This window comes from Geotrypetes seraphini, chromosome 2 (assembly GCF_902459505.1).
Source record: "Geotrypetes seraphini chromosome 2, aGeoSer1.1, whole genome shotgun sequence".
Classification (NCBI taxonomy): Eukaryota; Metazoa; Chordata; class Amphibia; order Gymnophiona; family Dermophiidae; genus Geotrypetes; species Geotrypetes seraphini.
The window spans coordinates 321,493,953-321,509,194 of record NC_047085.1 but is presented as its reverse complement, the minus strand read 5'-3'; the positions used below and the strand labels follow the sequence as shown (position 1 = coordinate 321,509,194).

The 15,242-nt window shown below is 45.1% G+C and overlaps 1 protein-coding gene across 4 annotated transcripts in view; it reads left to right on the top strand.

The window, feature by feature from the left end:
- RBMS3 (RNA binding motif single stranded interacting protein 3) overlaps positions 1 to 13,610 on the top strand; it is a 1,318,368-nt gene extending 1,304,758 nt beyond the window's left edge. For all 4 annotated transcript variants that reach the window (XM_033930140.1, XM_033930137.1, XM_033930138.1 and 1 more), the window contains 3 exons: positions 2,759 to 2,839; positions 8,048 to 8,175; positions 12,516 to 13,610. In XM_033930140.1, coding sequence (XP_033786031.1) covers positions 2,759 to 2,839; positions 8,048 to 8,175; positions 12,516 to 12,522 — 216 coding nt within the window. In that variant the 3' untranslated portion in view covers positions 12,523 to 13,610. The remainder of the gene's footprint in view (positions 1 to 2,758; positions 2,840 to 8,047; positions 8,176 to 12,515) is intronic.
- Positions 13,611 to 15,242: the final 1,632 nt, after the last annotated feature.

Genomic DNA, 15,242 nt, shown 5'->3' with positions numbered 1-15,242 from the left:
AGAGGGAGCTCAAGCCCTCTTGCCCCCCCGACTCCCCGACACGATCGGGGCAAGAGGGAGCCCAAGCCCTCTTGCCCCCCCGACTCCCCGACACGATCGGGGCAAGAGGGAGCCCAAGCCCTCTTGCCCCCCCCCCGACTCCCCGACACGATCGGGGCAAGAGGGAGCCCAAGCCCTCTTGCCCCCCGCCTCCCCGACACGATCGGGGCAAGAGGGAGCCCAAGCCCTCTTGCCCCCCCCGACTCCCCGACACGATCGGGGCAAGAGGGAGCCCAAGCCCTCTTGCCCCGCCGATTCCCCAACTCCCCGACAATATCGGGCCAGGAGGGAGCCCAAGTCCTCCTGGCCACGGCGACCCCCTAACCCCACCCTGCACTACATTACGGGCAGGAGGGATCCCAGGCCCTCCTGCCCTCGACGCAAACCCCCCCTCCCCCCAACGACCGCCCCCCCCAAGAACCTCCGACCGCCCCCCCAGCCGACCCGCGACCCCCCTGGCCGACCCCCACGACACCCCCAACCCCCTTCCCCGTACCTTTCTGTAGTTGGCCGGACAGACGGGAGCCAAACCCGCCTGTCCGGCAGGCAGCCAACGACGGAATGAGGCCGGATTGGCCCATCCGTCCCAAAGCTCCGCCTACTGGTGGGGCCTAAGGCGCCTGGGCCAATCAGAATAGGCCCGGGAGCCTTAGGTCCCTCCTGGGGGCAGGGCCTGAGGCACATGGTCGGGTTGGGCCCATGTGCCTCAGGCCCCGCCCCCAGGAGGGACCTAAGGCTCCCGGGCCTATTCTGATTGGCCCAGGCGCCTTAGGCCCCACCAGTAGGCGGAGCTTTGGGACGGATGGGCCAATCCGGCCTCATTCCGTCGTTGGCTGCCTGCCGGACAGGCGGGTTTGGCTCCCGTCTGTCCGGCCAACTACAGAAAGGTACGGGGAAGGGGGTTGGGGGTGTCGTGGGGGTCGGCCAGGGGGGTCGCGGGTCGGCTGGGGGGCGGTCGGAGGTTCTTGGGGGGGGGGGGCGGTCGTTGGGGGGGGGGGGGGTTTGCGTCGAGGGCAGGAGGGCCTGGGATCCCTCCTGCCCGTAATGTAGTGCAGGGTGGGGTTAGGGGGTCGCCGTGGCCAGGAGGACTTGGGCTCCCTCCTGGCCCGATCGTGTCGGGGAGTCGGGGGGGCAAGAGGGCTTGGGCTCCCTCTTGCCCCGATCGTGTCGGGGAGTCGGGGGGGCAAGAGGGCTTGAGCTCCCTCTTGCCCCGATCGTGTCGGGGAGTCGGGGGGGCAAGAGGGCTTGGGCTCCCTCTTGCCCCGATCGTGTCGGGGAATCGGGGGGGCAAGAGGGCTTGAGCTCCCTCTTGCCCCGATCGTGTCGGGGAGTCGGGGGGGCAAGAGGGCTTGGGCTCCCTCTTGCCCCGATCGTGTCGGGGAGTCGGGGGGGGGCAAGAGGGCTTGAGCTCCCTCTTGCCCCGATCGTGTCGGGGAGTCGGGGGGGCAAGAGGGCTTGGGCTCCCTCTTGCCCCGATCGTGTCGGGGAGTCGGGGGGGCAAGAGGGCTTGAGCTCCCTCTTGCCCCGATCGTGTCGGGGAGTCGGGGGGGCAAGAGGGCTTGGGCTCCCTCTTGCCCCGATCGTGTCGGGGAGTCGGGGGGGGGGCAAAAGGGAGCCAGGCGGAGAGAGGGCAGTTAAGCGCAGTGCCTGCGCGGAAGGATGCAGCTCGGGCGACTTCGTTGTGTGAAACGAAGTTCGTTGTACGAATCAAGACATAAAGTTCGTTGTGCGCAGCGTTCGCTGTGCGAGGCGTCCGTTATGCGAGGCACCACTGTATAACCCATCTTGGTAGAAAGTGTCATCGATCCCCAAGTTGTTTTTCTTTGTGCTTAAGTATATAATATATTAGTGTCTTCTCAAATCTTCATATAAATTTTTTTGGTCACTATCTGCAATAAGCTTTAGTAAAAGGCTTATCTTTGCAGCGGCACCTCTTCCAACGTGTTCCACGTTTCAAACACTTTCTTCAGGGAATGAAGTGAAGTTAAAGTGCTGCAAAGCAAATTCAGCGATCGTTAACAAAGTCTGAAAATAATTATTCAAACAAATGCAGAACGCTAACGTTCTTCAAAAACGTACCCTTTTGTGAAAACTTAAATTCGCACTAAACTGCAACATTGTTATATTCTTTAAAATGGCCGCTGCGTTTTTTTTGTAGAATTATTTTCACCATGCACTATACCCAAAATACTGTACAGTATATAACCAATGTAGTAATCATGAAAATAGAATAGAGGAGAAAGCCTGAAACATTCAAACCCAAAGGGCTCCTTATACAAAGCTGCGCTAGCAGTTTTTGCCACACGCGATAGACGTTAACGCCAGCATTGAGCTGGTGTTAGTTCTAGCCGCGTAACGTGGGTTTAGCAAACGCTAAAATTCTGCATGCGCTAAAAACACTATCGCAGCTTAGTAAAAGGAGCCCAAAGTGTCAGAAGGCCATATGGCAAGTGGTAATACCCTCCAGCAATATAAACTGTTTAAATTTATGCCCATCGAGGGGTTGCTCATCAGAGAAAATACGCACTACAAAAGGTGGAGAAAAAAATCCTCAAAGCACGTTACTGCAAAGTAAGTGAACCTGTAAAGTGGTAATACCCTCCCCATCTTGTTTTGATCAAAATACAAATGTTGAAATTGTGGTGATTGCAACCTTTGCATGATTCCTGTGTTGTTCCCATTGCTATGTCTAAAATGTGTTCATTTTGATTTGTTATAGTATATGACTGCTGCTGCACCTATGCAAGGGACCTATATTCCCCAATACACTCCTGTGCCTCCAACAGCTGTTCCTGTTGAAGTAAGTTACCTTTTATGTTTGATGCTTTTTCTATGATGAAAGTACATGCAGTAGCTATAACGTCAGGCTCTATAATGTTGATAAAGCACCCTTGTCTTCTAATTCCTCCCATACTTCTTTTAAAATGTGAGCTTAAATTATTTTGGCATTTATATAGCGTTCGATAGAAGGGCTTAGTAACAAATTACTTATGGGTACAAGAAGTCCCTTCCACAAAGAACTTACGATCTCTGCATGTACTAAGACACTAGATGATAAAGTGGCTCATTTGTTAACATTTATCATTAAAGGCATCCTTTTATTTTAATGACACACAATAATGCAAATATAGTATCTGCACTGGAGCGACACTTTAATAAATGAACCTTAAAGTACGAAGGGTGTGCTGAAAAGTTCTCAGCCCAACCAACCAACCAACTTCCCAAATTCTGAGCGTTGTTTTGCCACTGTAGCTGAAAAGAGTGTTATCGTATTTTGTTAAGTGCCAATTTACAGAAACAAAATTCTATGCTTTGACATTGTTTCAGAGCATTGATTGAACCATATCCACGTCATTCTCTTCTTGGTTGGGCTGAGAACTTTTCAGCACCCCCTCGTAACTCACTCGGGCTCATAAGGAGTGGCAGTGGGAGAAATATTCGGAGGCCATTTCTGTAACTCAGGGGTTCCCAAACCTGGTCCTGGAGGCACCCCTCCAGTCAAGTTTTCAGTGTATCCACAATGAATATTCATGAGAGAGAGTTGCGTACAATGGTGACAGTGCATGCAATATTCCAATACCTTTGAAATTCTATGCCTGTTGAATTTCATGAGATTTCTAGTTATCATACTCTTCCCAAAGCTTTGAAAACCTGGTTGTTTCTGAGAATTATGATTTTTTTTTCTAGTTTTATTCAAGAGATTTGTACTTTATGTTTTGATCTTTACTTGTAATTGCTTTGAAATTAATGATCATTTTTACAATATTTCAGTTACCGTACATACTCGAATATAAGTTGATCAGAATATAAGTCGAGACCCCCATTTTCCCCCCAAAAAGGAGGAAAATGGTTGACTCGAATATAAGTCATTTGGCTTAATATTCAAGTGCCCTGCCCTGTCAGGATCAGCCCCCAGCCCTCCCCTCCCTCCCCTGTCAGGCACTGAACTTAGCCCCCTTCCTTCCCTCCCCAGTCAGGCTCTGCACCCATACCCTTCCTGCCAGGCATGGCACCCTACACCCAGCCCCCTTCCCCCAACCCAACCCCATCAGGCACTACACCCAGCCCCCTCTCCTCTCCTCCCTTCCTTCCCTCCCCTGTCAGGCTCAGACCCCATCCCCATTCCTGCCAGGCACTGCACCCTACACCCAGCCCCCTCCACCATCAGGCACTGCACCCAGCCCCCTCTCCTCTCCTCCCTTCCCTCTCTCCCCTGTCAGGCTCTACACCCCATACCCTTCCTTCTCTCCCCTGTCAGGCTCCCCCCATCAGACACTGCATCCAGCTTCCCCTCTCCTCTCCTCCTTTCCCTCCTTCCCCTGTCAGGCTCTACACCCATACCCTTCCTTCCTTCCCTCACTCCTCTGCCAGGCTCTGCACCCAGTACTCACCATCCCTCCCAGGCTCTGCACCCTGTCCTCCTCCCTGCACATCATACCTTTTCTGCCAATCCTTGGTAGTCCAGGGGTGCAGCGGGTAGGAAGAAGCTTTCCGAGCTCCTGCCCCACTGCTAACCAGCTGCCACGAGATCAGGTTTCTTCTTCCACTGAGTGGCACCGAGCAAATTTGTCCCCATGTCATTCTCTATCGGGGAGGTGAGGGTGGTGGGTGGTTGTGAGGGAGTGATTTCATTGTGTATTTGGTGTGTGTTGTGAAGCAGAAAACTCCATGCCTCAGAACAGCACTATCCAGTTAACTTAGGACAGCAAAAAGGATGTCCTGAGATAATCATTCACAATTTTCCACCTCTTCACCCTCATCTGCCAATTCCGTCTTCACCCAGTCTTCTCCACATACTCATACCCAGCACCCACCATATCACCTCTCTGATGTTTCCCTTTATAACCATTTCCATACCTATTCTTGACAATTTCTCTAAAATGTTCATTCTCCCCCCCCCCCCCTAAGTCCTAACCCTAATTACCCAGCTCATTGGCAGCTCAGCTAATGTCAGCAGTTTTCTGCCTAACAAGAGGGCCTCCTTTATTGTGGACAAATGTTACTACTAAATTTTCTTCATTTTAAATGTTTCCTCTATGTATTACATAATATGCCTGTCATGGAAGTTTATGTTTGCTAAAGTAATGTAGTTTTGAAACTTTTTCAAAAACCAAAAGTAAAAAAAAAAAAAGATTCTGAAGCTCCTTGGGGCTAATCTTGCCCTTTTTATAGAAAAGGGTTAAATAAGAGTTGAGCCTTAAGTGACTTTAGAACTGAGGTGGATGTCCTCTTGTATTTTGAGGGCAATTTTATTTTTGTGTTACCATTTAGATGTAGTTCACTTCCTTCAGTGGGTTAATCACATTTGTCCCACAAGCCATCCAGTCGTCCCTCCCTGGGATCTCAATTTGGTTTTGAGAGCGCTAGCAGGCTGCAGACTCTTGGAAAGTGGTTTTCCTGGTAATTTCATCAGTGTGCAGGGACTAAGACCTGCAAGCTCTTTTGTGTCAAGATCAATTGTTGCATCTCATATCGGACTATGTTTTCCATTTGTACAATTCCATCCTTTTTTGCCAAAAGTGGTGGCATATATCTATTTGAATTAATCTGTTCCTCTAACAGCTCTCAGTGTGAACAAGGAGGGATCTGTGAGTGCTTTTAATTGTTCAGCATCTCTCCTTCCTGTCCCTCCCTAGCATCCTGCCCCTCCCTAGCTGGTGATCCAGCATCTTTACCTGTCTCTCTTGACTGCTCTTCCCTGTTCACTTTTTAAGTTTTCTTCTCTCTAGTAGTTGGCAATGGGTAGCAATTCATACAGACTGCTAGTGCCAACACCAGAATTTTCTCTCTATAGCTTCCCACTGAAGGAGGGAGGGTATGACAAAAAGAAAGCATGACCTCCTTAGACATTTTTTTCTTTCAACCTTGATACAGCAACCCTTGAGTTTTTCCTTGGATAGCAGCTTTTCAAGCCAAAGTTTGTTACTCATGCAACTGACATGGATAGCAATATCCTTTTGAATATTTGTTACTGTCCCAGTACCAGAAAAGGTAGCCACACCTCAATGAGGTGTAATTATCTTTTTTTTTGCAAAAATATGTCTACAAACAAAGTTTTAAAAAGACAGTATAGAATATTGAGGTTGCCCAGACACCCACAGAGCTGTCACCTATGCTCTACCCATGTGAACATCCGTCTGCTAAGTACACACCATTGAATATTGATGCTTTCTTATAGAATAGCATGTAACCAGAAGCCTCTCCTCTAGGCAAATATGCACATACTGTGACTATAATATCAGCATTTATGCACATAGGACCAGATTCTGTATAGGATGCCCATATTAGGCATCATTAGGCACCCTAATCAAGGACGCCTAACAACACCTAACTTTGGAATCCACATGCAATGTTTGTTTTTGGGTTATTTGTTTTTTTTAATTGACTTAATTGGCATGATTATTGACTGTACCAATTTTCAGCCAATCAAAAAAATAAAGTTAAATGAACAATTTGGCACCAAACTCTTAGGACGCTTAAGCTGAGGTACCCTCTGATGCCTAAAGATGCTTACTTAAAAAGTAACCATGATTAGGGGTGAAGAATAGGAATCCAAGTTAGGTGAAAGTAGATTAGGCCAAATAACACCTGACCTAATATACCAGCGCCTCCTCCACAACACCTAGTGGCACCTAAGCATGCCTAGGCTCCGCTAGGTGGGATTCTATAAGTGGCGCCAAACGGTTGATCGACAATTATGCCGAGCGGCGCCTACAATGCAGGTGCTGTTAGATGCCATTATAGATTTCACAGCAAACAACAGAAAGAGGGGAACCAACAGGGTCTGCAGTGGAAAATACAAGAGCAAACCAAAACAAGAAAAAACTGCAGACTGGCGTACAATGATGCGGGCAAAGTTTATTGCTTAAAATTGAACTTAAAATGCGGTTAAAAACATCGCCTAAAGGCAAACGAATCAATGGACCCAACACGGTCCATGTTTCAGGAAATACACCTTCATCAGGGGTCCCAAATGGGAAAAACCTCAGTTAAAACCGCAAACAAGCTTATGCCCATATGAAAGGAACTCCGGAAGAAGTCTAAACGTATGCTGCTAGAAAGCTGGAAAAAAAAAAAGATTATAGATTCCACCCCATACATTCTACCTAAATCTAGGAAGCTCCTTATAGAATTATCCTCTAGGTGCCCATCTGATGCCAAAATGGAAGCTCTGTATTTATGCACCTCAGTTTTGCGCAATTAAAGGAGGTAAATGTTCAACCCCAAATTTAGATGCAAAAATTAATTAAAGCCTGTCCATCGTTGAGGGTATTCCCAGCATGTTTTCCATACAGTTGGCACATAGGAATATTTTTAGGGTCAAGTATATTCACAGAATCAGTAACTGAAATCTGCAGTCCAAACTGATGTCCCACCTTAACCTGCGCCTTAACGGGTTACGCAGTTAACGCATCAATTGCCATTACCACTTGTTTCCCAGAAGTATTTGTTCATGGACTGTAGTAACTGAGCAACTTTGCAATCTTTAGTGCATAGCTCTCCAGTCCCATCTCCTTGTGGATATGTATTGCAGCATTACGGCATATGTGTTAGAAACTTGTTGGCCATAAAACGTTTGCACACCTTCAAAGAAGTTTCTTGCCTACTCTTATGAGCCTCTCCTCCTTTCCTTTTACACACACTTGGTTGTGAAATCATAGATGCATGTATGAATAAGTATGTTTCAAAATATAGCACATCTAGAACCTATGAAACGGCCTATTGTATAGTTGATTCTCTAACAAAGTATTGTTATTTTCACATGAAAAACTAAAGGCTCCTTTTACTAAGGTGCGCTAATGTTTTTAGCGCGCGCTGGCCCCCGCGAACTAATGCCAGCTCAATGGTGGCATTAGCGTCTAGCGCGCGGGGCAATGCAGCGCGTACTAAAACCGCTAGTGCAGCTTAGTAAAAGGAGCCCTAAGTGGAGTGAAAGGGGCCCAATCCCAGCAACTGGGAAAGAACTAACCAGTAAAGTCCTATTGGCTTTGTTTGTTTGTTTTGTCAGGGTGTTGTTGCTGATACCTCTCCCCAGACAGTAGCGCCTTCATCACAGGAAGCCAGTGGGCAACAGCAACAGCTAGCAGTGGAAACAACCAGTGAGCATCCACCTGCATATTCCTATCAACAGTCAAAGTACGTAGAATCTGACTGCTGAGATGTGCATCATATAGAAAGGTGTTAAACCAGAGAAACATAGAGGGTCTTTTACTAAAATGTGTTCAGCTATTAATGTGAGAATTAGTGTGTGTTGTTAACACAGAAACGCACAAACAACTAATACAGTAGCTTGATGGTAATTAATGTGCAATTAAGATGGCTTCACTTAGCAGCACTTCAACAAGAGGCACTCTGCCCAGATTCTTTTTTTTTTTTTTTTAATTCTTTATTCATTTTCAAACTTAGAATAAGTGTGACAAATGTTCAAACAAATTAACAATAAAAACAGATTCTGAAAATGGCGCTAAATCGACTGGCACCTATGAAAATGGTACCGGCCACGTATCACTCATGCTTAGGCACTGTTAACAGAATTGCGGCTACTGGTGCCTAGGCAAAAACTTAGGTGCCAGTGATGTAGGTCAGGATTTTAAGGCCTACATTTTTGGCGCCTAGATTTTACAGAGAATTGCGCATAGCGGCGCCTAAAGTCTTCACCCTTAACCATGCCTAATTTGACCAAAGGTGCCACTAGATGCCATGCTGTAGGCGCGTACTTTTTTTAAAATGAGTTTTTAAATGGTGTGGTCAATTACCATGCTGATTAAAGCCAATTAAAATTTTGGCATCACTAGGCTTGATCTAAGTACCTACCGTGCCTAATTTATGGTGCCATTTTCAGAATATTGGCCTAAGTGCAGTCATGCTAATTATGACTAGGTTACACATGCGCTAATGCACATGTGCACATGTCCATGTGCTAATTCCAGAGGATATGCTGGGCCCCCAACAATTAGGGCCTGATTATGTATAGGACGCCCAGTCTCAGCAGCCGCCTAAGCGGCTTTTAAGAATCTCACAAGGTGTCCAATACAGAATCACGTCTGTTCTAATGGACAGATATCTAACCACCCTGATTCACTAACTGGCATCCATGTCACAGGTGCCGGTTAGAGAATTGCGTTGCCACTGAGCTAATCGCAGCAAGGGAATCTCCCTGCCGCAATCGGTTTAGCAGCCCCGAATGTCCGCAGCAGGAGAGCCCAATTCTTTCTGCCACAATGGTGAACCCTCATGACACAGTCTGCAGCAGAAGTGTCCAAGTTTTCCTGCTGCCACCCCCCAATGCATCCCCCAGAAGGAGGGATGCCTACTCCCTCCTGCCAGAAACCACGAAGCACCCCTGAATGTCTGCGGCAGGAGGAGTGCCCAATTTCTCCTGCAGCCACCTGCCGTGGCATCCCCCAGCAGGAGGGATACCCACTCCCTTCTTCCACTGACCCCATCATCCCCCTAGGGCTTTAGGTTTCTGGCCAATCGGAGTCTTAGGCCACTCCCAGTGCATGCCAGGTTTCACTGGGAAGGGGAAGGCCTGCTATTTTACAGTGATGGGCCTGCCGGTCATCAGATAAAGGTACAGGGGGCATTCAGGGGTGGCAGGAGGATCTTGGGGTATCGGGGAGTTATCCAGGTAGGGTCAGATGGATCTTGAGGTTGTTCAGGTAGAGTGGCAGAGGGATCTTGGGGGTGTTGGGGAATTGTCCTGGTAGAGTCGAAGAGTGGCAAAGTGATGTTGGTGTGTCGGGAGTGTAAGGAATGGAGTCGGGGAGTATTTGGTGGGGTTCAGGGGATGATGGGGCCAGTGGCAGAAAGGAGTGGGCATCCCTTTTGCCGGGGGATGTCTCGGTGGGTGGGGGGGCAGGAGGAAATAGGCACTCCTCCTGCCATGGACATTCAGGCAGGGGGCTTCAGGGGTTCCAGCAGGAGGGAGTGGGCATCCCTCCTGACAGCTGACTTTGCGGGGGGGATGGGTTCCATGCTGTGGCCGCTAAACTGATTGCGGCCATGACTGGCTCAGTGACCGCGTCTATTTGAAATGTAGACCAGCCTTTTTGTTGGCCTATATTTCAGGCATTTATTGCGGCCCTAAGGAGATGCTTAGGGCAGCCTAAGCTCATCTAAGGTCACTTCCGGGTGAAACCATGCCCACACCTAGCCTTGGATGAGCTTAAGTGGCCCTAGGCTTCTCCCTAGGCTCGCAAAATGCCTACAGTGTAGGCAACCTGCCTCTGGGTTGTTGTTTTTTAAATGTGCATCCCGATTGACTGGTTAGACAGCAGTAGGACACCTACCATCGCCTACAATTGAATCTGGCCCTTAGTGTGCAATGTTTGCACCTACTGCTGATTTTTGTTGTTAGGGGCACATTTGGTGCAGTTGTGTGAAGTGCTACTTAGAGTATGCTCTTCTTCTTTCGAGGTTTTGCTCATTCAGATTGCTTTTGTGGTGGCTTTGCAAATTGTAAGCCAGTTCAAACAATGTGACTGGGTTTTGTGGTTTTTTTGTTGCAAGATGTTCATTTGGGTATTCATACTTTAATTTTGCATATTCAGTGATCAAAGATGGACCAGCATGGGAGAGGAGAGTGGATTCATGCAAGAGAGGGTCCGCTCTTGGAGGTTTGTCCAGTACGTCTAGCTCATAGATATAGTCATTGGAGGCCTTCTGAAGGTTCAGTACTGGTTGCTGCACTTGAATATGATGCCCTTGACATGTTACCAGTTTGCAGCAGTGCTTAAAAGTGTACTGAGAGAAGGGGGCTTGAATGCTACTGACTTTGGGACACATTCTTTTCAAACTGGGGCAGGAACTGTTTCAGCGGTTTGTGGGGGGTCAGCAAATTTGATTTGCAGAATTGGGAAATGGTACTCCTCGCAGTACAGGACATATGTTCATGTGGAAAGCTCTTCTATTTCCTTCTTACTGATATTACCATTATGATTTTGTCTTCTTTTAGCCTATGTTCCTTTCCCCTTATTTCCAGGTACTTTCATATGGATTTGTGGGCATTCCTATGTGTTCTGGGCCCAGAAGTGTGCAGTGGACTTGATAGAGACCCAATCTGGGATTGGTACATCATGGGATAAATATTGCTGGCTGGGTATTTGAGAAATGCAGTGGGATCAGTTACTACTGACTCTGTTTCAGGCTCATCATTTTTCTTCCTCTGTATTGGTTGTCTTTCATTGGGGGGGAGGGGGCAATGATTTATGTTATATAAAAGGAGTTGATTTAATCTGTCAGAAGGATTTGTTGTCAGCAGCTTATTATTTTTCACAGGCTAGGCTGGTGTGGTCTTGTATAGTACCTTGATTTGTGTGAAAAGATGCAGTCAAGGTGGCAGCAATTGAGAGACTTCATTGGAGAGTAAACAGTGACGTTTCTCGGTTTATTTCAGTGTTGGTAGGGTGGTCTGGAATAGTTGAGAGACGGGTTCAACATTTATTGATTGCAATTGTTAAGCTGATTTTCACTATAAATTGTGGTTTTGGAAGTATTAAAGATGCGGCCAAATGTGGGAGGGTGAAGTGGGTTGGGGAGGTGTGGAAAAGTCCCTCCCTCCTATCCCATGATTGATGGGGGTGGTTATTGTTCTAAGTTTGTTCTGGCTTTTGGGCACGGGAGGGTGTTTTGGGACATGGTGGGAGTAGGTTGGTCACAGCTCGGGTAGGGGGGTGCTAGATGAGGCAATGTTGGCCTCAGGGATGAAGTGGTGCATGATTAAGGGATTGATACAAGGGATCTCAGGGCTCTTGTGACACCGTGGTCCATACTGTTATTGGATGGAATTATTAATGTATGATTAAGTGAGCTAGTTTGACACCGAGTAACTCGGGGTGATGTCTGGAATTGTTGGGAGAATGTTTCAACATTTACTAATTTGTATTGTTAAGTTAATTTTCATTCTGAATTGTGGCTTTGGTAGTAATAAAGCTGTGGTCAAATATTTTACCACTTATTAAAGTGTGAAGAATAGTTATTGGTTATGGGTGATATTTACAATGTGATTGATTGACTGATAATGTCAGTGGAAGTTCCTATGTTAGTACTGGACATCATATATACTATGCAGCTTCTCTATTATCATGAATTTAATTTTAGTATTTATATACCACTTATAGCATAAGTGGTTGACATTTAAGTACTCATGCATTTTTCCCTATCTGTCCCAGTGGGCTCACACTCTTCCTAATGTGCCTGGGGCAATGGGGGATTAAGTGACTTGCCCAGGGTCACAAGGAGCAGCATGGGATTTCAACCCATAACCTCAGGGTGCTAAGGCTGTAGCTCTAACCACTGCGCCACACACATGGAAGTAACATTTCAGTGCATTCCTGCCCATCATATATTTGAAGTCTGAAATTAAGGTTTCAGATCTTTCTTAAAGGAAGCAGACAACCTGAACTATTCTCAAAATTCATTTGGATTTGCAGGAAGTTTAAATCGGATTTTCTTTCTTTTTTTTTCCCCCACAGACAATAAAAAGGACTGAGGAATGTCGGTCTGAAAACTTTGCCTTGAATAGAGAAACTTCGCTCAACTAGAAGTTGGCTTCCAGTTTGCACAGGCGTCAAGCAAATGCTCTTTTGTTTCTATTTTCTACCTTGCTCAACAAAAAATGTTTTTATGTGCTGTGCAAATGGTTCTGTCATGTAGTATGATAGTTATTTTTGCTATAATTTTTTAATTAAAAAAAAAAAAAGCCCAGAGGATAAAAACTCCACTGGGTTGGCATTTCATCTGAAAGAACAGTTACCTGGAGGTGTAGATAGATTTCTGAAAACATCATAACAGATGTTCTCTTGAGGGAGCAAGATTAGAATGAAAACAAATTGTCTTCCTCAATAATTAAGCTACTATTGCTCTTCTTTTTTTCCTATTTTATTGTTGTTTTTTTAAGCATAGATGTCTTTATGTTTTTTTCTGAAATATTTAGGGAAGGTTTATCTTGAATCTTAATTGCCTTAATTTTAAAGACGTCTTTTGAGGCAAGCTGTCAAGGTTGTATAAAAAAAAAGTTTAAGAAATAAATTAAATTTGTTTGCTCCCAGTTAACTGGATGCAAAAAGTTAATATGAGATTTTAGGATTTAAAAAACTGTACAGTTTAAAACAAAAAAGCTTTTCTTCTTTTGAAGAAAATGCATTGATAAAGAAACAAAGGCAACTGCAAGAATTTTAAGCAAAATGTTGGGACTTTTTCTGAACTTTGTCTTAAATGTTGATGCTGAATTGCATTTTACAGTAAGTTTACTGATAAGAAAAAAAAAAAAAAAGAAATACAACTGCATCTTAAGAAATGCAGTTCAATTTTTGCAGAATGCTGACTTTTTTTAATTTACCAAGCGTGATCGCTAGCAAAAGCAGTAGTGCTCTACTCTGCAGTCTTTTTTATGAGCTTTAATAAGTTTTTAGTCTGCTTTGCTTGTCACATTGCAAACACTAGCTTAAAAACATTACAGAATTTAAATAGATATGAGCTTATAGTCAAAAAAATGCAAAAAAAAAAATTAAAAAAATAAAAAAGCAATAGATAGAAGAAATTGTTGACAATTTCTGTAGTCTTTCCTAGTTGTGATCAAATGCAGCCTACGGATGGCCTATTTTATACCAAAGATGAAGTAACACCCTAACAGACCAGAAGATAAAGGGTTTTTTTTTTTTTCTGTTCTTTATTTTTTCTTTTCAATCTTTATTTGACCTACATGGCCGGACCAGTTCTTACTTTTTCTTGTTTGTTTAAACTATCTTCCACTGGTGTTCTACATACTTGTGAAGAGATTTGTGAACTGTTTGGTCAAAGAAGCCTATCCTGAAGGCATGGGAGGAATTTCTAGTGAGGGTAATGTGTCCAAATAGATTAATGTTGCACACACCAGGACAGAAATGAACTTCACACCTATGCCAGGGCATGCTGGAGATGATCTCAATCTTAGTTCACTGCTTGGTATGGCAATCAATCTGTACAGATGGACTTTAATTTTCCTGTTTTTGTCATGTGGTATTCTCTAATTTTATGGGTGGAGTAACAATTAATTTTCTTCCTGAAACCAGACCGCCAATATTTACCCAAACTCACCTCAGCCTTTATCATCTTCCAACATTGGCAGCCACCTGGAGTCAGTCATTTTTGAGCCCAGCACTGACTTTGAATCATCTAGGTGCTGCAGTACAAGGGTGGCTTGAAATGTATGGTAAAAAGCAAGTTAAACATCTTAGGGGTCCTTTTACAAAGGCGCGGTAGCGGTTTAACGCGTGGAATACCGTGCGTTAAACCGCCTGCCGCGCTAGTACCTAACGCCTCCATTGACGAGGAGTTAGGATTTTAGGCTGCCGCGGGGCTTAGCGCGTGATGAAATGTCCGACGCGCCAACCCCCGTAGCGCGCCTTGATAAAAGGAGCCCTTAGTTTTCATCGAGGGCTATAAACTTCGCCCAGCGAGTTTCCAGGTTTTTTTTTTTGTATCGTAGGAAAAATAACATGAAAAAAATTGGAAATTTGTCAGACTAAGGGCTCCTTTAACTAAGGTGCGCTAGCGTTTTTAGCGTACGCAAACCACGCGCTAAACGAAAAATACTAACACAAGCTCTAAGGAGGCATTAGCGTCTAACGCGCGCAGCATTATAGCGCATGCTAAAACCGCTAGCACACCTTAGTAAAAGGAGCCCTAAGTGTATAGCCCTCGATGGAGACAATGTTGTCTAGCTTGTTTGTTTGTTTTTACCAAACTTTTCAAACAACCCTTGTATATACAATGAATCAACTGGTTTTAATATAAAGATTCATATATAGATAAGAAAATTAAACAAATCCCAAATTGTTCTCAAATTTGATATATAATGACAATCATTTGCATTGTTAGACAAAAAAAGTTAATAGATGTGAAAGAAAAATAAGGGGGCGGAGTCAAATAATATATATTTGGATAAACAAAATGGCATAATTTAATGTTAACTTTAAATATATATATTTGATTCCATAATTATTTCCAGAACTCAATAAATCAAGAAAGAATTAAAAAAAAAAATGACAACATTACCCATCTAATATGGATGTAAAAGTACAGATGTTTGGGAGGGGGGAAGTTATCAATGTGGGGTACCGTTAAGCCATTTCGGCACAGGTCACATTATCATAAGGAGATCGTGTTACTAATAAACTGGGTTAGCATAACATTTTGCATCCACACTACTGCACTCTTAC